The sequence below is a fragment of the Cannabis sativa genome, chromosome 8 (assembly GCF_029168945.1).
Source record: "Cannabis sativa cultivar Pink pepper isolate KNU-18-1 chromosome 8, ASM2916894v1, whole genome shotgun sequence".
NCBI classification, from domain to species: Eukaryota; Viridiplantae; Streptophyta; class Magnoliopsida; order Rosales; family Cannabaceae; genus Cannabis; species Cannabis sativa.
The window spans coordinates 46,223,691-46,249,757 of NC_083608.1; the positions used below are offsets into that span (position 1 = coordinate 46,223,691).

Below are 26,067 nucleotides of genomic sequence, written 5' to 3' on the forward strand. Positions count from 1 at the left end.
AACATGGTACGAGACAGGTCATAGTTGACCTAAGCCACCACATTAAGGTGAAAAAAATAAATTGAAATACTTTTAATCAATCATACGCAAATTATGCCAATGTCTAATGTATATAATATTAAATAATAATAATAATAATCAATCAAAAATTTCACCCACTAATCTTGATTTAATTTTATTCGATTCATATAATGATATGAAATTGAATCACATATTTTTCACTTATAGTTCATGAATGATAATCCTAATAAATGTGTAGTGTTGACTATTATAGTAAGATGATTTATAATAAGATCTTTTTCAAAGAAGATACAAATTTGTGATTTATTGTTAAAATATAATTTATTTTTTAAAAAGTTTGTTACCTCAAAAATTGATCTAACTTCGTCAGGTAATATAACAAAAATTAATTTAAATTTGGATCACAATAATAAAGCATAAAATAAATGTTATACCACAATAAATGTATTAGTTTTATATTTATTTTTATATCATTTTAATATTCTATTATTAAATTTAATTGTTACATTAAATTATAAAACCACTACTACAAATATCAAAATTCACGACGGTCTTAAAAATGATTTTTTTTAGGGGATCGTCGCTAAAAAAATTAAGTAACTATTTAAAACTGTCGGGAAAAATTTAGTATTCCCGACGGTTTAAAATCGTAGTAAACAAAATAGACAACGTTTTTTAATAAAATGCGATTTTTTAATGGACGTTTATACCCGACGGTTTAAAACCATCAGGTATAGTATAGGCGACGGTTTTCGCCTATAAGGGTCCATTAAAAAATCGTCACCTACTTCTCGTTACATTTCCCTCGTGCCCACCTACTTTATTCTATTTCTCACATGTCCACTTATTTCTTCTCCATTTCACACCCTAAAACAAAAATCTTAACTCTCCAAAACCCCACCCATGCCTCCACACCATTGCCCTCCTCTCTCGACGTCTTCCTCCCTCTCTCTTGATTTCTCTTTCTTCTTGTCTCTCTCGTTCATCGATCTCCACCCACCCCTCCTCCCATCGATCTCCCTCTACTCTCCGTCGCATACGTCGGACCACCACCACTTCTCGTCGGTGTCCCTCTCATCTCTGTTTCATACGTCAGACTACCACTACCTCCCGTCCGTCTCCCTCTCTCTCTTTCTCTCTCTTTGAGCTCGATATAAATACATTTATTTATTTATATACTTTTTTATTTATTATATATATTTATTTTGTTATTGAATAAATTTAATGTGTTTTAAAGTTAGTTGTTATTGTAACAAAATTAATTAGTTATTTTATTTTAATCTAGGTAAAATTATAAAATTAATGCAGAAAATACAGATTTTTTTGCCATATATATTTTTCTCTTTTTTTTTTACATCTCCGACGGTTTAAAACTGTCGCCTATAACAAGGTATAGGCAATAGTTTTAAACGGTCGGGAAACCCACATTATTGATGGTTTTGAATTGTCTCCTATTCTGCTCGTTTTACGATGGTCGTATAGGCGACGGTTATAAAAACCGACGGGAATATTTTAAACGACTGTTTAAAAACGTCGGGAAAACCCATTTTTGTAGTAGTGAACTTTTACATTTATTTTTCATATACAATGAGTTTTTTTTTTTTTTGAATTGAAATATCAACTTCATTAAAATAAATTAGCATTCTAAATACAAAAGATATTGAAGATCAACAAAAATTAGAAAATTAGAAATGCTACAACCATGTTGATACCGTGAATGCCTAGAAATATAGTATGCTATTGTAATCCTCATTACATAACTTTCCTATGTAATAAGGATTCATGTATATACAGCTTGTGTTAATTAATCTCTTTAACAATGTCATCACAAGCCCCACCGCTGAGGGTAGTAGTAGTGTCGCAGCAGCACATAGTGAGCCATGCATGGTCCATCAACATCATCCTCTGATGGTCTTGTTGTTGGAGTCTTAGTTACTATTCTCATCTTAGAAGCAACGGCAGTCATGGTGAGTCGGTTGTGCTCAGGCAAGAGAATCATGGGCTATGGAGATTTCTTTTTACATTTATATAATGGTCGGTCGGTTTTCGAATTATAATCATAAAAATTGAAAACCAAATTTTAGATTTTTTTGTATAAAAAATCGACTAAACTGACCGTTGCTCACCCCTAATACCATTGCCCTTGCTGAAAGTTATTTTCCACCAAAAACGAGCCATGACCTGAATAGTAAATATATTGGGCGGATTGAATATTATTCTAACCTACACAAATAACCTGAATAAACCGATTCACATATTTTTTACTAAAATTATTTATAATATAATATATAAATTACGTTTAGTTTAATAGTTAAACTATTTTACATTTAAAGTTTGTATTTTATAATGTTTAATTTAAAATTTAGAATCTATAGTTGATAATTTTATATGTATTTGAATATTAAAAATGAAATTTAAAATTTACATATGAGCATATTTTTTTATTCTATTTTTTAAAAAATATTATTTAATACTTTAATGTTTATTCAATTTATTATATTTATTTTTAACATTAAGTTAAACTATAACTCTTTAAATCTTGAAAGACGTATACTATACATTTATTTTTTCTAATGAATTATTTGAATACCGAAAACTAACAATAATAGAAAAATAAAAAATAAAGATCGATTTAAACGGTTAATCTGATCAAACCGACGAAAATTATTGAGCAAGTTACACTTTTTCTATTTTTTCATTGGACAGGTTACAATTAGATATTTGCAACCCGATATTTATATTGGATTGGTAAAAATACACTATAACCCAACTAAGCTGATCGATGTACACCCCTATTTGGAACATCTATTAGTTGGAAAGTGAACCTTCAAAAGGTTGTGGCGCTGTCGATAACTTAAGCAGAATAGATGGTTTTGACGGAAGCGATTAAGGAAACACTGTGATAATCAAAAAGTTATTATTGTTCATTGTGATAATCAGAGTGCAATTCAATTAATCAAAAATTGTGTGCACCATGAATGTACTAAGCACTTTGATATCAAACTTCATTTCATACTGCCAAAGTTCCAACTGAAGACAATCTTTCTGATATGATAACTAAGGTAGTGCCAATTATTAAGTTTGAGCATTGCCTGGAGCTGATTGAAGTCAACTGAGCCTAGAAGGGATGAGGGGACAAAAGCATTTAAAATAATGATTTATCAAGCGACTTCGACTTGAAACTAAGGTGGAATTTTTTTAGTTATGGTTACGAGTTTTGTCATCTAGGATGGAAACTGTTAATCCGGAGAGTAGATACTGAAAACTTAATGTGGATTCAGAAAGCCTTATGCGGAAGGGCTTGTGGAATCTGGAAGGTACTTCCAGATAAGCTTGTACCGCGTATGGAATTAATGTCTCTCTCGGATAGCTTGTTATTAATATGGAGGTACACTCCCAGATAGCTCACTGTCAGTCTTGAAGGCCCATTCGGGAAGGAAGTCTTGTATGTATTCGGAAGGCTTGTGTGTTCTAGATTGTCCGTACTAAAAGCATGTTGTTCAAGATGTCGTGGATTATTGTTGCTGGAGCATTTAAGGCAGTGTAAATGTGCCACAATGATTAGAAGATATTTTTGGCAACAATGCAAATTAAATCTTTGTAAGTGTGAATCAGACCAGATTTGCTTGAGTGAAAATCGTGACAGTGTAAGGTTGAAAGAGAGAGATAGTCTAAACTAAAAGGAGAAACTTCTTCTCGTAATTTTTGAGAGTTTGTGAGGATTCTTATAACCTTGTAAACACTGATATCAATAAAGATATGACTGTTGTTGTTACGACTGAGATGTAGGGGACTGCACATGGCTCGAACTCGTTAAACATAGTGTTATTCTTTTCTGTTTTATTGCTTAATTCATTAAATCTTGAGATCTCTTGGGATATTATTTCTTGACTGTGTTGTGTATTTATTGGTTCGGTAAACTAAATCGTAAGTCATTGATTGTTTTTGTTTCGCACAATACGTGTCGTGCCAACTATTTGCAGCATCGTACCGTATCGTGTTTATGTCTATATTTTTTTGTATCAGGTCATACTTGTATCTCTTAAGTTCGTATTAATTTCGTGTCCTGTCAAAAAATCAAACTTGTATTTACAGCACTTTGATGTGCTCATGATTTTTGTTTATTCATACGAACTCCTACACCAAATTAATATTTTGTCATATAACATTACAAAATAGTAGAAACGTGGCGATTATTTATACATGTCAATAACATATATGGAAAAGCTTAGAGAATATGAAAAAAAAAACCTACCCACATGAATTTGTGAATATATAATAACATTTTGAATTGTCACACTAAATTTTAGTGTAGAATCTTTTACTTTTAGTATAATAACTTTAATAATTCATACTAAATATTCACTAAATAAATATATTTTACTTAAAAAAATATCTTATATTTTTAATGTTCTTCAAAATTAAGATTCTCAACTGATTAATCTGACTATTAAATCATTACTTTACTCAATTTTTATTTTTATTTATGTTGTTCATTTTAAATTTATAGTTTAGTTATGTTGTTTTTATTTTACTTAATATTAATATTTTTGTTATTTTTTTTGATAGAATATTTTTGTTATTGTTATTTTGTATTTTCAAATATGTTAGTGTTTTAAATTAGTTATTATTTTTGTGATAAATTTTAATTTAAGGACTAAAACATAAAATTATTTTTTAAAATAAAATAAAATAAAAGTGAGAATGTAAAAAAATATTTTAAACAGGTGTATATTTAAAATCTAATACTATCACTAGTGTATAATTTAATACATACTAATTTAATGCATAATTAGTATACTATTAAAATATAACAAAAAAAATTCATACTAATTTAATGAAATAGTACATAAAAATACTCTACCAGAAAAAAAGAATATTCAAGATGGACATTATATATAAAACAAAACACATTGTCGTTTCAACCTTGAATTGTCCCCTTTAATAATATTATTTATTTTATTTATTACTAGAGAATAATTTATATATATAAAAAAAAAAATACAGAAAAGATATGAAAAAATTAAAGATGAGGTTAGAATTTTTGTTGGATTGGATATATAAATATGAAGAATAAATACATAGAATTTAAACTGCAAACATTATCCAACAAAAAAATATATATTTTTCTTGGATAGAATTGGTTAGGTATTAATATAGGTAGCTCAAAATTTACTAAAGTATTAAAAACGTGGATGGTGGACCATATGTTATGATAAGACACAAGTAGAAATAAGTTATTTTCTACGAAAATTTATATTTATGTCATACGAACCACTTCTATATGTATTTATTCTTCCACTGACAATTTCATGGAAAAAGTTTCAATTTTCAATTTTTTTTTTCTTTTGAGATGAAATTTTGGAATTATTTAACCTACCTAAATTTCTTTGCATGGACTTTTAATGTAATTTGAGAGTCACGATTACACGAAGGTGTGCTACTATTTTTAATTCTACTCATTATTATTTTGGTGTGTAAAATGTAACAATGAATAATACGTATATTAACTATATGGCGAAATAATGGTTAAATTAAATCTTTTTAGTTTTCTATTCTTAAATGCAAATTATTAAAGTGACCGTTTTCATAAAACATAAAAATAATATCAACTTTAATTTAATCAAAACGATTTAATTTATCGGATAGTTTTTAATTTAAAAATTCGTGTTATTAAACCTACCAACCAAGTGAAGATAACATTATTTTTTTAGTCCATTCAAAAAAAAAAAAAAAAAATTTGTCTCGTAAATTGTAATTACTATTTGATTTTAATTTTAATTTTTTTTTTTACGTTATTTTAAATTTTTTCTCAAATTATTACAACAACTGATTTGTGCCCTTTTATTTAAAATAGTGATATGTTAATTTCTTATAGCAAGTTACATCAGCTTATTTGGGCAGAAAATATAATAATTTGACAATAATAATAGTTTTAAAAAAATTTAAAACAACATAAAAGAAAATATTTTGGAAGGGACGATCAAGTAGTGGTAATAATTTTGAACAAAAGTCACATGTATTCTAAAGTTAATTTATGAGTAATTATATAGAAGAGTTGTAATAGCTAGTTACTTTACATACATCTCCTTAGTTATATAACAGAAATTGTATTATTACTAGTTTCATACATTGACTTTGTCATAATTTATTAAATATATATATATATATATCACATAGTAAATTGAATGAAAATCTAACTGTTAAAAAAACATATCATAAAATATATTGATATAATTTTGAATACTAAACTTATAATTATATATATAAGAAATATATGATTGATTCTTATAAATATGATTAACTCTTTGTTAATACCAACTTGAACTTGATATATAACATGAAAATAGTGACCCAAAGCTTCTTATATGGAAATTGTATAATATTATAGATTTTCTTTTTATTATAAAATAAACATCTCTACTTTACTAAAAGCTACTCTCTATTGCTTAATAATTTATACATTATTTTTTTCCTTTTCCTACTTATATTAATTATTTTTTTCAAGGATGTGACTCCAATAATTTGTAAAGTAACTCAAAGTGTTATAAGTGTACAATTATGCAATTTCATAAATGTGAAGTTATGTCGGCAAGCTTTTTCAAATTTAGGAAATTATTTATATATATATAATTGCACATAAATTAATATTAAGGACTAAGACAAAAAAAAAAATAATAACAATAATAATAATTGAGGATTGCTGTTATTTTGTATGCTTAGATTGACTTCTAAGAGTCTAAGAGCCTAAAAAAATATGCCATTGCAATTAAAGATGATGTTGCAAAAATCAAAAGTCATCTCACAAATGTGGTAGATAAAAGTTTGGTGTGAATGTCATAATCTTTGTTTGATGATTATGAAATCCTAAGTCCAGATGAAACTGCCATTTGTCTTCTTTTTTTCTTTATTTTTTATTTGTAACAATATTATATGAAAGGTTGTTTTGCAATTTATTTATTAATTAATGTATATAAATCACTTATATATATAGTTTGTTTACCATGAAATGATTTGTATAATAGTGATAAAAATATACATTAGATTGGCCTTTATCCAAATCTAGATAAGTTGTTTTCTTGATTTTTAAGGATTTAAATGCTATATTAAATGAGAGTATATATTCATACTATTCTCACCATATGATTTATAATGAATTAGAATGTAATTAGCAATTACTTAGACAAACAGCAAAATGGGTTTTTCGTCTATTCTTGGAAGAAATTGTTTTATAATTTAAAGTATTTTTGGCTAAAAAATGAGCAGCAAAATTTGTTGATCAAAGGTTGAAGGAGGTGTTTTAGATAGTCCCACAACGCTAATGAATTGAAAGATAATAGAATATATAAGAGAAATGAGCTTGTCAATTAGTTTTGAGATGGAACCTCATTTATCTTATCCCAAATTCTAACAAGGTGCAATAACTAAAGAATTCACTATCTGTTTGATGCGTTTTCAAAGACCTTCTCGTTTCAATCCGCCACAGAGTTGGTAACCATCTTCACAATATTTAAAACTAACAAAACTAGATTTTTGTAGTTCACTACACATACATGTACTTTAAGATAGAAAAAGGTAAAAAAAAAAAAAAAATAACAATGCTATCCATTCCGACCCAGAATAGCATCTTGAACCATGTGGTTCAATTAGATTGGTTGGAGCCTTATAATGTTGTCGAGCACTAAGAGCATCTCTAATGGCGGGTCACATTTAAAGTTATTTTAAAGTTTTAAATATTATATTCAATTAGAAGTATTAAATCATAGATAATAAATAAAACATAATTTAAAAAGTAAATGAGTACCGTGACTTTTCTTGAACAATTTGTATGAGGAGTTTATATTGAAAAGCTAAAGTTGAACAACCCCAAGACTCCTACTATTAGAGTCGAAAGAGTGCTTCCATAAAATGCTAAGTATTTCAGAAGGAAAATGGTTAATTAGTAAGTTGCATTTTTACCCTTATTATGTGTATACATAAATAAATAAAAAAAAAAAGAGGCATATGATTTTTTGGTATTGGAAACTTAGATATGACTAATCGGCTAAACTATTGTAACACATTATAAAATAGATAAGGTCGGTAGCAATAGCATATGGCTACATGAACACATGGAAGCCTTATAAGCTAATACACATAGACCTTGTCCCATAAAATTCCAAAATTGGGGACTTAATTCCAAAAATCAAGCATGTCACTAATGAAGACATTTTTATTTTTGTTTTCATTCTTTATTATTGGATTAATAATACAAATTATTAGTATGAAAGAAAAAGAATTTCCAAGCTCACTTCTTAATTATTATACACACTAGTCCCATTCCTTTAGGTCATGTCTTTATCTATATGGTCCAAATGTTAAATATCTATGCTATGCGGTAGTTGAAGGTTCATATTCACTTAATATCAAATATTTTATTGTAAGCAATTTTTTCTCTCAAATGGATGAAAAATTGGACTATTTATTAATTAATCAATTAAGTCATATTTGAAGAAAAATCAGTTTATATTCGTGGCTTACTCCTTTGTTGTCATTAATAAGATTCTTCTCATATTATTATACTTTTAATTAAGCCAACTAATGGCTTCATTTAATTATAGTGTTGTCTATATAACCCTAATTATTAGAATTTCTGAATACAACAGTTTTAATAGGTCATTTTCTGTATCATTAAAAAAAAAGGTCATTTTTTGTCCTTTTCATGTTGCATGTTCTTTTATTATTATACCGTGATTATTTCATAAATACATAAAAATAATAAAAAATTATAAAAATAAAATTTTATAAAATTTTAAATATTTTTACGATTTTATGATTTTATTTACAGAAAATATAATTTTTTGATGTAATTTTATATTGTACTCTTATTAATTTATTATTGATTTTTTAATTATTTTTTTTATTACTATGTGATTTTTTTTATTATTTTAGTGGTGTAACACCATCAAAATTTATATATATATATATATATAAAATAAATGTAAAAATGTAATTATCGTTTATAAATTCTTTTTTGGGATTGATGTGTACAATTTTGTGGATTATACATGCTTTTATAGTTACACGGACTTAAGCACATTGGCATTCTAGGCCCAAGGTCTTCTGGGCTTAAAGCCCATTTAAAAAGGTTGACCAAAATTAAAGTCAAGTAGTCAAAGTCATAGAATGAGAATGAGACTCGTGCGAAAACGCCGCCGTTTTCAACAACTCCACCAACCCACCTAACGAGAAGGACAAAGGCCGAAACCCATTTCTCAACCCAATCCATCTCTGACCTGAATTGATTACCTTTCTCGGCAACAATGGGTGTGACGGCGAAGATCGCACCGTCGATGCTTTCCTCGGACTTTGCCAATTTGGCCTCGGAAGCCGAACGTATGCTCAATTGTGGCGCCGATTGGCTCCACATGGACATCATGGTACAATACTCTCCTCGGATGATCCTAAATATGTTTTTTTTTTCCTTTTTAATTTCAAGAATTTATTGCAATTTCCATGATTAATTTATGTAACTTTGATGCAGGATGGGTAGGTTCAGTCATTTGCTTATGCAATAATGCTTTTGCTCCATCAAAAATTGGGTTTGATTCTATTTGCTTTGTTTTAATGAAATTGAGTTTGGTATTACCATGCTATTCTAGTATGATTATGATTGATGGTGTTTGAACTATCTGACACATGGTATTCAAATTTCAATAATCAGTTCTTCTTTGTTTTGGTACGTTTAATATGATTCACGGATAAGAATTATGAATTTGTGGGTTGTAGATTAGCTCATTAGAGTTGCTTATATTGCTTATGGAGATTTAATTTTGACATTTTGTATTAAGCTAGTTTTACTACTTATGATTGGTTTGTTCATAACTTTGTGCAACTTCTATATTCCTTTGTTCTAATTAGGCATTTTGTACCAAATCTAACAATTGGAGCTCCAGTCATTGAGAGTTTGCGAAAACACTCACAGTAAGATCTTCTTGATTCTTTACTAAAAGACTTAATGATGTTGATAGAGTATGTGTTTCTTTAATTGGAATAATCATGAAATTGCATTCTTCCCACTTACAGAGCATATTTGGATTGTCACCTTATGGTCACAAATCCTCTTGATTATGTTGAACCTATGGGGAAAGCTGGTGCTTCTGGTTTTACTTTCCATGTTGAGGTTTCCAAAGGTGGGACATTAATGTTTGACATATGTTTTTCATAATATAAATCTTTGGCTTGCATTTTTCTTCTTGTTAAAGATTGGCTTATTTTGTTTCGCATGTTACATTTTTATTTGACTAGAAAACTGGCAAGAACTCATTCAAATAATAAAATCAAAGGGCATGAAGCCTGGTGTGGCTTTAAAGCCTGGAACGCCAATTGAAGAAGTTTATCCTCTGGTAGGCATCTTTTCTTGTTTGTTTTTTACTTTGTCTCACTATTTCGGACTTTTGTAACTAAATTTATCCCAATTTACTGATATAATGTAAATCTAGGTTCATTACTAATAATTCATGATTTAGTACGCTTAATGTTACACCAGAAATGTTTCAACTTGCAATTAATCAGACACTTGTATTGTATTACTCCACAGATTGAGGCGGAGAATCCTGTCGAAATGGTCCTTGTTATGACTGTTGAACCTGGATTTGGTGGGCAGAAATTCATGCCAGAAATGATGGATAAGGTGCCATCCATTTGTTCTATTTTCTTTCATTTGTTGCATAGCATTGCACTCTAATTTCTACACCAAGCTTTTCTTTTCACAGTTGAGCTTACTGTTTGTTTACCCCTCATTTCTTTATGTAGGTGCGCACACTGAGAAAGAAGTACCCTGCACTTGATATAGAAGTAAGTCCTTCCTTCCATGACCGTATTGCCATATTTAATCTTATATAGCTTTCTTTAGTCTCTCCTCTCTTGAACAAACACAGCTCGCATTGGGCGTTCAGCTCCTGATAGTTTTTGAAAGGCATTTTGGGTTTTTCGAAAATTTTAAAGTAAACATTACTATTTTGTGTACTACCATCTCTCCTCTTTATGGTTTGTATTTTGAACAAGTTATAACTGTATATTTTGCAGGTAGATGGGGGCCTGGGGCCTTCAACCATCGAAATGGCTGCTTCAGCAGGGGCAAACTGTATCGTTGCAGGGAGTTCAGTGTTTGGAGCTGCAGAACCAGCCAAAGTAATATCCCTTTTGAGAAATAGTGTTCAGCAAGCCCAATGAAAGTAACACAGTTGATTTTGGTAAATTTTGATGAAAAATGATATGTTTTCTCAGCTCTTTAATTGTAATAAAGCCTATGAAATAAATTCAGCTTTAAATTGATATATCTAAATGTTTGGGATACAGAACTTTTCACTACAAATGCATTATAATGTAACTCTAGGTTCATTACTTTTCTACTGGATATAGTAGGCCATATAGTGAGAACTCATACATGAAATTCTTTAATTTGGTCTTTGAGATTTTTTTTTGGTTGCAATTAAGTCCTTGTATATATATTTTTTTAAAACCAGATTCAAAGTTTTTCTATGGATAAAACTAGTATTTTCTTATATATTGCACATCCTTTTTTTTTTTTTTTTTAAACATTTCACTATACAAAATGTAAAAAATTTCATTCAAAATCAAAAGATTTGTGAAAAAATAAAATAAAAATGAACATCAAGGATTTAAGTATTAGTATTACTTATCTCCAAACAAAAAAAGGTTTTAAGTATTACTCTGTTTATAGGAGTTGAGGATTGTCTTTTTGTTTTTCTCAAGATTGAATTATCAAGCAAATAAGTTAACTTGATTTTAAATCTATGTAGTATGTGTATACACATGTGTTAATAATCTTTATGAGAGCCAAAGATTTTTTTTTTTTTTTTGATAAGTATGAGAGCAAAAGATTGATTTGTTTTGCGTGCACTGTGCACTACCACCAATGGTCAAATTCTAAAAGACCCTAAAAATCTACTTGGTTAAAACACTATAAACAGATTCCATATTTGTGCATATACTACATACTACTTTACCTATTGAAAAGATTTTTCATTGTCTGTAAGCGCAGCAGAAATTCCATACAAAGAAAAGCTTGTCACTTAATTAGTTATTCTATTCTATTCATTCCTGAAACTGTATTGATCATTGTAATATTTAGCTGATGAATGCTGCCATCAGATCAGATTCGTTTGGCATTTATTTCCATGCGTATTATTACATATGTTATTGCATCCAATAGTGTTGGACACCATGGTGTCTATATCAATACTTAACAAAATGTTAGTTTGAAAACAAAAATCATCTTTAATACACAAAATTGCTGCAAATTTATTTGCAATTCTTTTGGGAATATTATCTTAATAGTTTGTTTGTTTTTTTTTTTTTAATTTAATTTCAAATACTTTGCACAATATCAAATAAATTCATTATGTGGTATTAAGCACAACTTTTTATTTTATTGTAATATATTTTAATGTTGTCATTGGTACTATGTGTTGAGAATCATGAGATTTCTCTCGAGATGATGACTCTTTTTTGCTCATCAATCTTGAACCATATTAGACGAATCACTTGCCCACAAGGGATATGACTCTGATATCGTATCATGGGGTTCCATCTCAAAACTAATTGGTGATGAGTGGAGTAGTCAATGTTCTTATATATGGCTCAATACTCTACCATTTATTCCATGTGGGACAATGTCCACAATACTATATATTAATAGAGGTAGTAATCTCCAAAGCCCCACAATTGTAATCTTAATTAATTTAAGAATAATTATCTTTTAAACTTTTCACACTACTTGATTTTGTCCCTTAAAATATATGGTTTGTTAAAAATTCTCTCTGAAATATAACAGTTACATAATTATGTCTCTTTTGTTAGGTTCAATTTCTTTTACCGTTAAAAGTTATTATTTTTACTTCTTGAACTTTAACGATACAAAAATTTGCCCTTTTTATTAAAATAAATTAATTTTAAATATTACAATATTCTATTAATTTTGAGAAAATTAATAAAAATTATTAAAAAAACTTAAAGTATTTCTAAAAAAATATTTTCAAATTTTATTTTATTTATAAATAGGTTTCTTAAAAAATCAAACTAAAATTATTGAAAATTCAATAAATAATTTAAACAAACTAAGATTTTTTAAGAAAAAATTAAACTTATTTATATTTATAAACTCATATCTTAAAAAAAATAATTATAATATCAATAAAAAATATAAAATTATTATGAAAAAAATTAGAAATTAAACTAAAAAAGGCTATGTTTACTTAAACAAATTTATATTTTAGAAAAAAAAGACCTAAGCTTGTTCCCGTAAAATTTAGTTTTTATAAAAATTAAATTGTTAATATTTATATGTCTAAATGTATTTTTTAATAAAAATTAAAGAGATATTTGCAGCAAAACCCCTTTAACATTTATAATTGTTACACATACAATTCTAATAAAAAAAGTAGCACTAAAAGTATATTATATAACAATTTTATTGCAATCCTACTTTTTTTTGGTCATTAAGTGTTAACTCAGAAATACGTGACGACATATTATTAGACTATATATTAAATAAGCTAAAGAAATATGTCGCGCACGTATTTATGAGTTTGCACTTAACGAGTTTAATTGACACTTAATGGCTAAAAAAAGGTATGACTACAACAAAATCGTAAGATAAAGTACTTTTTCCGTCACTTTTTTTATTAGGGTCATACGTGTAACAATTGCAAATGTTAAGGGGATTTTACTGTAATTATCCCAAAAATAAAAAGAAATTAAATCGCTTAATTAGTTTTAAAATTGGACCTTTTTCATTTTTACACTTCAAAATATATTTTTTTATATATTTTTACAGAATTCTACATAGAAATATCTATTGCAACTAACAGAGCAACTTAAATCGCAACCAAAAATTGTATAGCAAACCACATAAAAACCATCGTAAAAATCAATTTAGAAACCCAAACTGTAAATTTGAAAAAAAGTAAAAAAAAAAAAAAAATAGTATATGGGGTAATTCTCCTTTAAAATTTTAATTTTTTTTAATTTTCTTAATCATTTAAAATAATTTTTTTCTTTTAAGATCTAAATTAATTTTTTAAGATTTATTAAAAAATGTTAAATGTTTCTCGTTTTTATTTTGACGAGTCCGATTTGATAGTTGTCAAAATTTAGGAGGCAAAGTTAATTAATAAAGATAAATCAACATTTAAACGAAATAATGTGTCAAAACTTAACAAAAAAAAACTAAATTTTTGTTAAATGTAAAAATTTAAGAAAAACTTCTTTACAAATCTTATAATTTAAGAGGCAGAATTAATATTATCAAAAGTTTTTGGAGCTAATTATTTTTAATTTAAACAAAAAGTCTCTTGTAAGTTGTAAAACTAAGATAAGTGGTCAGCATGTGCCATCACGTGCAAAAATATTCTAGTGTATTACTGTTATGTAGTTAGCCTTTCGGTGAAATTGGTTTATTGGTATTTGGAATTTATGATTTTTTTTACTTTAATATTTACATGGGAAGAAAGTAGATGCATTTTTTTATGTTATTAAACTCCTTGTAATTTTCCTTTTTTTTTTTTTTTGGAAAAAAAGTCTTTGTAGTTTTCTCTTTAGTGTGAAACAAAAGAAGAGACATCCATCTATTTCATCTATATACTAATGACCAATCAATGGCCATAGAATTTGACATTACTTTTTAGAATTCTCATTAGTAATAATAAAATAATTACATGTGTATCTTTCTTCTACATCTTCGAGAGAATTTATTGGGTACTTGTGCTAAAAGTTCTAATGTATATATCTTCCAATTCCATGGCCATAAAATGGGAAACTTCACTTATATATTTTGTTACTAATTTTCATTTAAAAAAGATTGGATTATGAGGAATATAAAACTTCACAAGTCTATACTTTGAACTTTGAAGTTGGAATTGTTTATTTAATAAAAACAACTTTAGAAATCTTTTTCAGCACAGATCTCAAAGAAATTTTTCTTATTTAAAGAGCTAACAGCAAAGATGTTACCCTTTAAACAAGGTAATTGCTTTTATGTATTAGTTAACTTTTTATTTTTTGAAATGTATATTAGTTAATTCTTTAGTCTATAATATATTTGTGTTATATTCATATTTTCATGTAGACCCAAATAATAATAAAAAAGGATATTTTTTAAAAAAATTTTACACGTCAAAATAATTTTTTTTTCTTTGCATTTTATGAAATTATATATAGAAATCTCTATTACAATTAGCGGATCAACTTAAATTGAAACTAAAAATCGTATAGCAACCCACATAGAAATCACCGGAAAAACCACTTTAGAAACTCAAACTGTAAATTAAAAAAATTAAAAAAATAGTAATGAGATAATTTCCTTAATAAAAAATACTTATTTACTCTAAATTAAAAGAAAAAAAATTACACTCTTTGAATTATTAATAATGTTAAATATTATTCTTGAACTTTGAAAACTTTTCTTAAATAATTAACAATTTTACCCATATTGTGATAAATCCAACACACAAAAATTGTAGCTAAGTATCAAACAATCAAATTCTTAATTTTATTTTACAATCAAATAAAATTATTTTAAAACTAAATATATAATCTAAGCAAAAATTAAATTAAAAATAAACAAATAAAAGAATTAATAAGTTTAGAGTGATTAAGTTTAACATAATTTAATTCTCAAAATTTAATTTTAGCTAATTAGTAATATTTCCCCCTAAACTTTGACATGTACTAAATCGTGCCCCCTGAACTTTTTTGGCCGTTAAAAATTACCCCTGAACTATTGAGATTGTTAAATTTAAGGACTTTTGTCTAATTTTAGTAAACAAATTTTAACATGGATGAAAGTTTAAGGGTCATGATTTAGTACATATCAAAGTTTGAGGGGCATGATTTGGTAGATATCAAAGTCTGGGGAGCATGGTTTAGTACATAAACAATCACTGAAATAGTAAAATTGAATGAAATTAGAAAAAGTACTTAAATTTAACAATCTCAATAGTTCAGGGGGAATTTTTAACGGCAAAAAAGTTTTAGGGGGCACGATTTACTACATGTCAAAGTTCAAGGGGAAAAATTATTAATTAGCCTTTAATTTTTATGTGATAGCGAATATACTAAAAAAAATTTATATTCGGGCTATGACATATAAATCTTAACCTATATGTAAATTTTCTACTCTCGTGATAAATTTAAATACATAAGAGGCATTAAACATAAAAATCCTAAAGATTACATAAACCATATAGGTACTCTCGTTCTATATCGAAATCTATGTCTATTTCATTAGAACATAATCAATACTCATTTTTAAGATTTTGTATTGAAATCATAAAACAATTAATTAGTTGTCAAACAATTAAAAAAAATTAAATACGAATTAAATAGATACACATAAAATTGAGGAAGAATTATATCACATTAAAATTAGAATAAAATTTCAAACAATCTTTATTAACAGACCAATAAAAATCTAGTTACTCATAATCATTGAAAGCATCTGATAACATTTAAGTAAGAACATAAGAAAAATAGAGGAAAAAAAAAAAAGAATTCTTCAAAAAATGTTAAAAGTCTCCAGAGCCGCTTTTGCTTCTAATTTTCGTACTCTCTCAAAATTGCATGCTGAAAAGTGTTGAAAAAGAGCCTTTATATAGGTAAAAAAAGATTAGAAAAACTTTAATTTTTTACAATTAAAATAGGCAGGCCGCGACACTACCTTGTAGTGTCGCGTCCCGCTTGAAGCTCGAATTTTGGCAGCGGACTTTCTGGTGCGACGACTGATGATGTTTTGGTCATAACTCTTTCAATATTGCTTGAAATTGAATGATTCAAGATGTTTTGGAAAGTCAAAACTTTTATTCATATTATTTTCTCTCAAAGTAAACACATCATAGTCGAAAAATGCGCTTGAAACTTCATACTTGATTTTTGATTGTAAATAGAACGTGTTGAGTATCCAAAACTTAAATTTTTTCACAATTTATATCCTAGAATTCCAAATTTCATGATAATTCATCATATTCATCTCATTTAATATGTTTTTTTCTCATTTTTAATTCACATTATGAATTTTACTATTTAATCCTGAAACAAATAGAAAACAATCATAATTCTACACAAAATGAATCTAATAAATTGAAACACACCTTTAAAATATTTTATAAAATACACCTAAAACTACCCTATCACCCCCAAACTATGACCATCGTATTTTGTTCTTTGAAGTTTTACTTCCACCATAACATGTCCCTTTTAATGATAAAACTTCAAAGAGCAAAATATGATAGTGATCATACTTTGGGGGAGAAGATTGTTAATTTTTTTTGACTGAAGTCTAACAAAATTTGACAGAAGTTCCATAAACTATTAATGTTAAAAGTAGAAAGAGAATACTTAAATTAGTGATAAAGTTTGAGAAACAAGACACCTTAAAAAATAATAATAATATGAATCATATATCGGTGTATGTATCAAGTAGTAAAGGTCATGGAAATTCTCAAAAAAAAAAAAAAAGGTCATGGAATACTTTAATTTTGTGGTTATTATTGGTGTTTTGTCAACTTAGGATATTCATGGCTCTATTTGACCAATTAGTCCTAAGGCTATATAGCTTTGCTTTTTGTGCCTTTGCTTTACCAAGCATGAATGTCTCTTCGACTATATTTGTATATATATTATGCTTTATTTTTCTTCTCCATCCTATTAATTTCAACACCCTTCCAAATCACACATCATTTTTATCTACAACCCCCTTTGACAGCTGATATATATTGCTTTATTTGCAATTATCATCTCATATCAAAATCATTATTTTACATTTCATTTTTGAATATAAGTACATCTAATCTAACCTATTCTATACGTATGTAATATTTCAACTAAAAATTGCTTCCATAAATGCTTGTATATTAGGTACAATTATGGTCTCATCTCAAACATTCTTAATGTAGTTGTACTTCATTCTAGTACAAATTAGTTATACATATGAATAATGTCTAAATATGTTAATAAACTAGGATAACCCAATTGCCTATATCTAGATATATGGTACAAATAAAGATTGTATTTTTATTTGTCTTGGAATGAAAGACTGGTTTTTGAAGCCCAAGAAGGGTCTCTCAAGAGTGGTGGCTATAATCACTAGCAAGTGACCATTGGAGCTTTGAAATAGGTAATCAATTCAACAACACTCCTTAGTTAACGGAATCAGAGTTTTATAAAATTGAAAAATCCTTTGTTATCCCCAAGAATTTTGTCCCTTAAACAGCTTTGATAAACACCCTTATTTTTTTTAACCCCATATTCTTTTATTTGTGTAGGGATGTAGACTAATCCACCGTCCAAAAGCCAAAAGAAAACTTCATAAGCCATTTTTTTAATAGGGTAAGATTTGGAAATGGCTGCTCAGATCAGTAGCAGTAATACTAATAAGCTCTATTTGAAAGCTTTTGTCCTATTCATATGGCTTAGTAGTGTCTCCACAATTGGTCAGAGCCAACTTAATAACAACAACACTTCATCTAAAGATGTCTCTGGCTTTCACTGCAGTACTAGTAAAAATGTGTCATTGAACAGATGTGAGACATTTGCCATTCTCAGAACCAATTCTCACTTCTCTTCTCTTTCAAATTTGAGCTATTATTTGGGTCTTAATCGGTTTGTGGTTGCTCAAGCTAATGGCATTTCTCCAGAGACTGAGTTTCTCCCCAAAGACCAGCCTTTATTGATACCAATCAACTGCCAATGCAGCCTTGGATTTTTTCAAGCTCAGTTGGCCAAAATTACTGTCAAAGGTGAAACCTTTACTGGGATTTCTGATTCTTTAGAAGGCTTGACAACTTGTAAAGCCATCAAAGATAAGAACCCAAATGTCTCATCTTTGGATCTTGGTGAGAAAGTTTTGAACTTGCTAATTCCACTCCCTTGTGCTTGTCCTTCTTCTGAACTTAGTCCAATACCAACACCTCTTTATCTTCTTACTTATCCAATTACTAAAGGTGATACAGTTTCTAACTTAGCCATTAAGTTCAATACAACTAAAGAAGCTATTATCTCTGCAAATAACAGATCATTTGGAGCTGTTAAAGAAAGCTTAACACCCTTTACATCTCTAATTGTCCCGGTTACTAGTAAGCCTGTTCTAGGCTCACTTGTCAAACCCCGCCAACCGAATTTGAGCTTTTCGGGTTCTAGTATCCCAGTCATTAGTCCACACAAGAAGAAATCAAAGATGAGGAAAGTTGGACTGTATATTGCTCTTACTGCTATCTTTGTAGGTGTTAGTGTAGCAGTTGCAGCAGCTTTCTTAGTATTCCAAATGAAGAAGAAACAGAGTTTATCATGCAAAGAATCAGGTGATGTAGAGCTTCAACAGCTAAGTTTAAGTGTAAGAACTATAAGTGACAACAAGGTTTCTTTTGAAGGATCTATTCAGGACCCTCTTGATGGCCAAACCGTTACAAGTACAACACCCCGAAAGGCGCTTGTGGAGACTTACACAGTTGAGGAGCTGAAGAAAGCAACAGAGGATTTCAATTCAAGCAACCATATTGAAGGTGCTGTTTACCATGGCAGGCTAAGTGGGAAGAATTTGGCTGTAAAGCGCATTAGACAAGAACTCATCTCCAAAATCGAGTTTAATCTCTTCAATGAAGCAATTCATCACCATCCCAACATAATAAAGTTGTTAGGGACATGTTTGACTGAAGATGGTCCTGATTCATTTCTGGTTTTTGAGTATGCTAAAAATGGTTCCTTGAAAGATTGGCTTCATGGTGGATTAGCTATGAAAAACCAGTTCATTTCCTCTTGCTATTGTTTCTTGACATGGAGCCAAAGATTGAAGATTTGTCTAGATGTGGCCATGGCTTTACATTATATGCATCACATAATGGAGCCCTTTTATGTCCACAGAAACATCAAGAGCAGAAACATTTTCTTAGACGAAGAATTCAATGCCAAAGTTGGGAATTTCGGTATGGTGAAGTGTGTACAAGACAACACATCAGACCCTCAAATATGTTCATCCAATCCTGCAACTTGGAGCCTTGGCTATTTAGCTCCTGAGTACATTCACCAAGGAGTAATCTCTCCAAGCATGGATATTTTCGCATATGGGGTAGTTTTGCTTGAGATTTTATCAGGCAAAACACCAATTTCTAGGCCTAATGAGAAGGGAGCAAGTAGTGTTTTACTTTCAGAGAAAATTAAGTCCATATTAGAGTCAGAAGATGCAGATGAGCTAAGGGAATGGATGGACAGCGCTTTAGGCGAAAACTACTCTTTCGATGCAGCTGTTACATTGGCTAATTTGGCTAGAGCTTGCATTGAAGAAGATTATGCTTTGAGACCAACAGCTGAGGAAGTTGTTGAGAAATTGTCAAGATTAGTTGATGAGGCACCAGAAGGAGAGTGTATTTTGATGAGTGAGAGTTCTTCAAAACCTCTGGTTGAAGCAGCAGCTGCAGACAACATGTGAATAAAATCCAAACAGAACAGAACATGTTATGAATGGTCATTTTCTAATGTTTATTTAGGCTTGTGGTAGTAACTGGTAATTTTCATGTATTGTACAAACTTAGTTAAGAATATGAGTTGCATATAATAAGAAATAGGTTTTAATTATGTATTCTCTGTTTTTGTGAAATAATATTTGTACTACTTTTTAACTTTGGCCTTGACCATTTCAGTCAAAAGACCTTTTTTTTTTTTTTTAATTATAGGTTACAATTTAAGCTAGCATAAAATATGTTGTTGATCTTCAATTTTATAAGTCTATTGTATATTTTTATGAGTGATTTGCTACATCTTCTATCTGTTATGTTGTAATTATTTAATTCTAACATAAATTAATTTAAATAATTACTGTGAAACTTATAAGAAAAAATAATTACACATATAATAAAATATTTAAGTTTTATTTTTGTAAAATTATTTAGATTTTTTTTTTCAAAAATTACAAATAATTTTAAATAACTACAATATACAAGATTATGAAAATAAAATTACACTATTTTTTTTTTCAAAATAATTAAACAAATAAAAAAAATATACTTTTATATGTAAAAACGCTATTTTTAATGGTTTACTATAAATTTTTTCCAATCTAATATCCGCTATCCAATAATAGAAATAGCCCACCAATAAGATTTCATATTATTTATGATAACACTAACAAAAGCATTATAATATATTGATGTGTTGCGTTATGATTGACTAGCAGTTTTTTTATATTATTTATTAAATTAAATTATGTGAAATTTGATATTGATTTGAACCAAAAATCATATACCATCTCTTAATTGGCACTATAAATTTTCCCTTAATATTTCTTTACCCATCACCAATATAAGAAGATGGATTGCACTACTTGAAATAAAATAAAGTACCCACCACTCCATGGTACCAAGCAAAAAACCACCACCACTAGATGATTTTTCAGTTAAAGACTTGTTAGGTTACCATTAAGAATCGATCTAGGAAACTTATTATATAATATAATAATATATATTATATAATAAAACCAAGTCTAGAATCTAGATGTATGAGCAGCACAGAACTTTAGATATAGCTGCCAGAACTATTGGAGTTTTTCTTTTTTTAGGGCTGCAAATGATAAAAATGGTTCGCTTCCAATTTCAAATTGTCTTCCGAAGGTACCCTTCGTTGCACTTCCACCAAGAAATTGTTTAAAGTCTTTATTTTTTCCTTACACATTCCAAAATGAGTTTTATTCCACTTAGCCAAACATCTTCGGGTATTATCCAAGCGGGTAACCAGTTGTAAGCTCTTGGCGCCCCTCACATCTATAGCCCACGCCCTCTGAATAACCTCTTTGCAACCCTCATCTCTAGACCAAGCATCCAAGTATCTGAACGGGGTATGAAACCGCTCCCGGTCTAAGAGGAGGTCCACAACCAAAGGAGCATGATCTGAATCCTTGATAGCAAGGGCACGCACACCAGCCTTCGGATACGTCATCATCCACTCCGGGTCACAGAGCGCTCTGTCAAGTCTCTCTTTGATTAGATCCTGGAATCGCCTCCCGTTTGTCCAAGTGAAGTGATTCCCCACACAACCCAGATCCACTCCTCCCGTGGAATCAAGCAGCTCATTAAGGTCACTTCCATCACTCGCCTCCACTTCCCGGCCCCCAACCTTATCCTGTTGGCCCGAGATAGTGTTAAGATCACCCAGCAAGAGCCAAGGGTGATTCAAAGCAAGAACCTCCAAAGTTCTCTCTTCCCAAAACTCTTTCCTCGCAGCTTTAGTAGGCGGGCCATAGACAAAAAGACAATGCCAAGCAGGACCGTTGAGGACATTAGAAAAGACCACTTTAGTAACATCCACCGAATCCGCCATCACCTGAATATCCACCCCAGCTTTCCAACAAAGACAAGTCCCACCAGCAGACCCAACCGCCTCCACAACCGAGGCACCTCCAAAACCCAAATTTCTCCACACCCCATTCATCCTAGAACCGCTCAGTTTAGTTTCCATCAAGAATAAGACATCCGGATCTTCCCTAGTAACCAAAGCTCGAAGAGCTTTCTTAGCCGACGGACTCCCTAGTCCTCGGCAATTCCACGAAAGGATCTTCATGGGGCTTTGGGGGGCATGAATCGGCCCGCCTCCTCGGCCATAGAAAAATCCTGGATCACAACCCCAGATTCAGCAGCTAGTTTTCCCTCTTTGTGAGTAACACTAGCGTCAGACTCAGTGACTCTAGCATCAGATTCCAAAGACTCAAAACCCCTCTCACCCTGACCTATTTGAACGGCCGGGACCAACTCAGGATCTTTTATGAGATCTCTCACATCATCTCCATCCTTAATCCCTTCAAAAGAACCCTCCACCGATCTCAATGAGTTCAAGAACATCCGAGCTCTCTTGGCTTGTTCCTCACTATCCTCTAGATTGTTCGATTCACCAAGTACATTAACTCCACTAGTCTCAGCAAACACATCTTTGACTCGAGTTTTCTCAACAAAAATAAGGCAACTATTCCCTCGACTTTCATCCGTGAATTTAGACCCAAAATCCTGATCCGATTCAACTTTCTTACGTTTAGATCCAGCCATATTCCCGGGCTCCTGAGTATTTTTCCCAAAGATAGGATTCTTGGGGATCCCGCGAGGTCCCACAACTCTAGGCTTTTTAAGCTTCTTAATCTTTCCGGAATGCTCCTTGCCCTTCTCCCCATCCTCCCGGTTAGCTCCAAACTTAATCGGCCCCAATTTCTCTTGGAACAACTTTGCAACATGTACCACATGCTGGGAGGGGAATTTAGAAGTGTCCACATAATCGTTATAAGCAACATTGAAGGAGTTATCAGCTCGTTGTGAGACCACCCCTTCCATCCCATCTCTTTCCACTCTAGTATGGCCGCCACTACTAACAGCCGCCGTAACCGGGATAACATGATCCTGGCCATCCTTAAGAGGCATCTCTTCAAGGACCGGGTCAAAATTCTCCAGCCTATTGCGATCATTCAAACTTTCCACTTCCAACAACGCAAAGCCATTCTCCAGTCTTGACCCATCCCGCAACCATGAACCAAACAATGGGATATTTCTCCCATCCTGGACAGTAACCATACGCTTCTTACCAGAACAATCAGTTTCCACATGCCCAATAACTCCACATTTAAAGCAAAAAATAGGCAATTTCTCATATTTAAAAAAACTCCAAACCTTTTTTTGACCATATTCAGGGAGAGAGACACCTGCCAGGAGAGGGACTGCCAGGTTCAACCGCACTTGGAACCTCAAATAGTCATTAAGGATCACACCATTTTTCCTAACCTTGTTCGCCTGAAGAAGCTTACCCATCCGACTTGCCATCTGTTGTATACAGGACTCCGTCAAGAACGGGAGGGGAACGCCCCGTGCCTTGACCCAAATATCCATACTTGAAAGGTCTGCTGATTCCCATTTACCATCCTCCGGAAGAGCAGCCACCAGCAAGAATCCGCTACAGAGATTCCACGGGCCATTGTCTAGCACATACTTAACTTCCTTTGAAGAGCCCAACCGAAAAATGAATGTCCTGGGTTTCACCGTTTGAAACCTCCAGCCAGGGTGGAGTTTCCACAGACCCGAAAGGGCCTTTCGCAAAGTTCCGTTTGAGACCGTCTTCTTCGAGAAGAACCTTCCCACCACCGAATGTGCTATCGTTTCCTTGGCCAGCTCAGTATCTGGGGTGACATCAATGGAGAAGTCGTCCAAACAAAAGTTTTCAGTTTCATGGATGATTTCGTCGACAAGAGGAAGAATATTCATGGCTGCCATTATCAGCTTTCCTGAAAAAGAACCCACGACAAACCCAGAAACGCAGACAAAACCAGACAGAGATGGAACAATAAATTTTTCCTTGAATAGGCAAAGGTGACCGCAGCAAAAATCCACACTAACCTTCGACTGATTCAAAAAGGAAAGGGTATCAAACCCTAAGACACATGGGCTCGTGTCTGTAGGTAGTGGCCCACTACCCATGGCCAATGGTGGCCGGACGACCCGTGCGTCCTCCGTCACTCTTCGCACGGCCCAAACGGGCCCAGAACAGGGGTCTTCGCTTTACACAGTACGGCAACGGAACAGTACGGAGAGCATTTTTGAGAATTTGTGAATTAGATGAGGTGGAAACCCGGTATGCGGAGATTTGGAAGCAGAAATCCAGGGAACTATGGTATCGAGATGGGGATATGAACTCTAAGTTTTTCCATGCTGCTACCGTGATCAAACGCAAGAGGAATTTTATAAATGCTGTTCGATTGAATGATGCGGAGTGGATTGAAGGTAGACAAGCGGTTGGTGAGCATTTTCGGTCAAATTTCATGTCTATTCTGTCTTCGGTGTCCCCTGAGGATCCCTTGCTTCACGACTTGGTCTCTCGGTCCATTTCGGAGGATGCTAATCAGCTACTTATTCGGGTTCCCACGGTGGAGGAGATTCGGAAGGTGGTTTGGTCTATGCCCCATCTTAAGGCACCGGGGCCTGACGGAATGCCTGGGAAATTCTTCAAAGATCATTGGGAGACGGTGGGAGGGGATGTGGTGGATACGGTGGTCCAATTCTTTGAAACAGGGGAGTTTGTTAAGGAGATTAACCAAACTTTCATTGTTTTGATCCCCAAAAAGGGAGGAGCTAACTGCTTTGATGAGTTTCGTCCTATTAGTCTGTGCAACTTCACGTATAAAATTATCTCTAAGATTTTGGCGAATCGGTTGCGTCCTCTCCTTCAGGAGATCATTTCGCCTTTTCAATCGGCTTTTGTCCCGGGTAGATGGATCGCTGAGAACAGCATCATGGCCCATGAAATCCTGGATTCTTTTAACAAATTGAAGGGGAGGTCGGGGTTTGTGGGTTTGAAGCTGGACATGTCAAAGGCCTACGATAGGATTGAATGGAGCTTTTTAAAGAAGACCATGGAAGCCTTCGGTTTTGAGACGAGATTTATCCAGATGGTTATGAAATGTATAAACTCTGTGTCCTATTCGATCTTACTTAATGGCGGCCCTTTGAAACAGTTTCGTCCCGGTAGAGGGCTTCGCCAAGGTGACCCTATCTCGCCATACCTGTTCATTCTGTGCAATGAAATCCTTTCTAGGTTGCTCTTGAAGAAAGAAGAGGCTGGTCTTGTTTCGGGGTTCAAGGTTAGTCCTCAGAGCCCGGCCATATCTCATCTCATGTATGCTGACGATCTCTTTATATTTTGCAAAGCTGATATGGGTGAAGTAGGGGCAGTTTTGGATAGCATCCAGGTTTACGGCTCTTGGTCGGGTCAATGCTTGAATGTCCAAAAATCGGCGTACGTTTTTTCGAGAAATGTGGGTGACTCTACTCAGGCTGAGTTGGTTCAGTACTTGGGCTTTCGGAAGTTGTGCAAGGAGGATAGATTCCTTGGGAACCCGATTATCTGGTCGAATAGTAAGGTTAAAGATTTGAAGTTTATCAAGGAAAAGATCTGTTCCAAGATTGAGGGATGGCGGTGTAAACTTCTCTCCCAAGCGGGAAGGTCTACTCTGATCCGAGCCGTGGCCCA

At 31.5% G+C, this 26,067-nt stretch overlaps 3 protein-coding genes across 4 annotated transcripts; 2 read left to right on the top strand and 1 right to left on the bottom strand.

The window, feature by feature from the left end:
- Positions 1 to 9,211: 9,211 nt before the first annotated feature.
- On the top strand, positions 9,212 to 11,480 carry LOC115701276 (ribulose-phosphate 3-epimerase, cytoplasmic isoform). Its single transcript, XM_030629025.2, has 8 exons — positions 9,212 to 9,440; positions 9,545 to 9,549; positions 9,922 to 9,984; positions 10,087 to 10,193; positions 10,309 to 10,406; positions 10,601 to 10,693; positions 10,816 to 10,857; positions 11,089 to 11,480. The coding sequence occupies exons 1-8, from the start codon at positions 9,324 to 9,326 to the stop codon at positions 11,233 to 11,235; spliced, it is 672 nt and encodes a 223-aa protein (XP_030484885.1). The 5' UTR covers positions 9,212 to 9,323; the 3' UTR covers positions 11,236 to 11,480.
- Positions 11,481 to 17,793: 6,313 nt separating this feature from the next.
- Positions 17,794 to 20,690, top strand: LOC115698635 (protein LYK2). 2 transcript variants are annotated; one of them, XM_061102083.1, is made up of 3 exons: positions 17,794 to 18,196; positions 18,345 to 19,379; positions 19,449 to 20,690. In XM_061102083.1, the coding sequence occupies exons 2-3, from the start codon at positions 18,422 to 18,424 to the stop codon at positions 20,501 to 20,503; spliced, it is 2,013 nt and encodes a 670-aa protein (XP_060958066.1). In that variant the 5' UTR covers positions 17,794 to 18,196; positions 18,345 to 18,421; the 3' UTR covers positions 20,504 to 20,690. The 2 variants fall into 2 exon arrangements, with proteins under 2 accessions (XP_060958066.1, XP_030481624.2); XM_030625764.2 differs by having other exon boundaries at positions 17,795 to 18,196; positions 18,345 to 20,690.
- Positions 20,691 to 21,624: 934 nt separating this feature from the next.
- LOC115704382 (uncharacterized) lies at positions 21,625 to 22,626 on the bottom strand. The gene has a single exon (XM_030631593.2). The coding sequence runs from the start codon at positions 22,624 to 22,626 to the stop codon at positions 21,625 to 21,627; it is 1,002 nt and encodes a 333-aa protein (XP_030487453.2).
- Between the last annotated feature and the right edge of the window lie 3,441 nt (positions 22,627 to 26,067).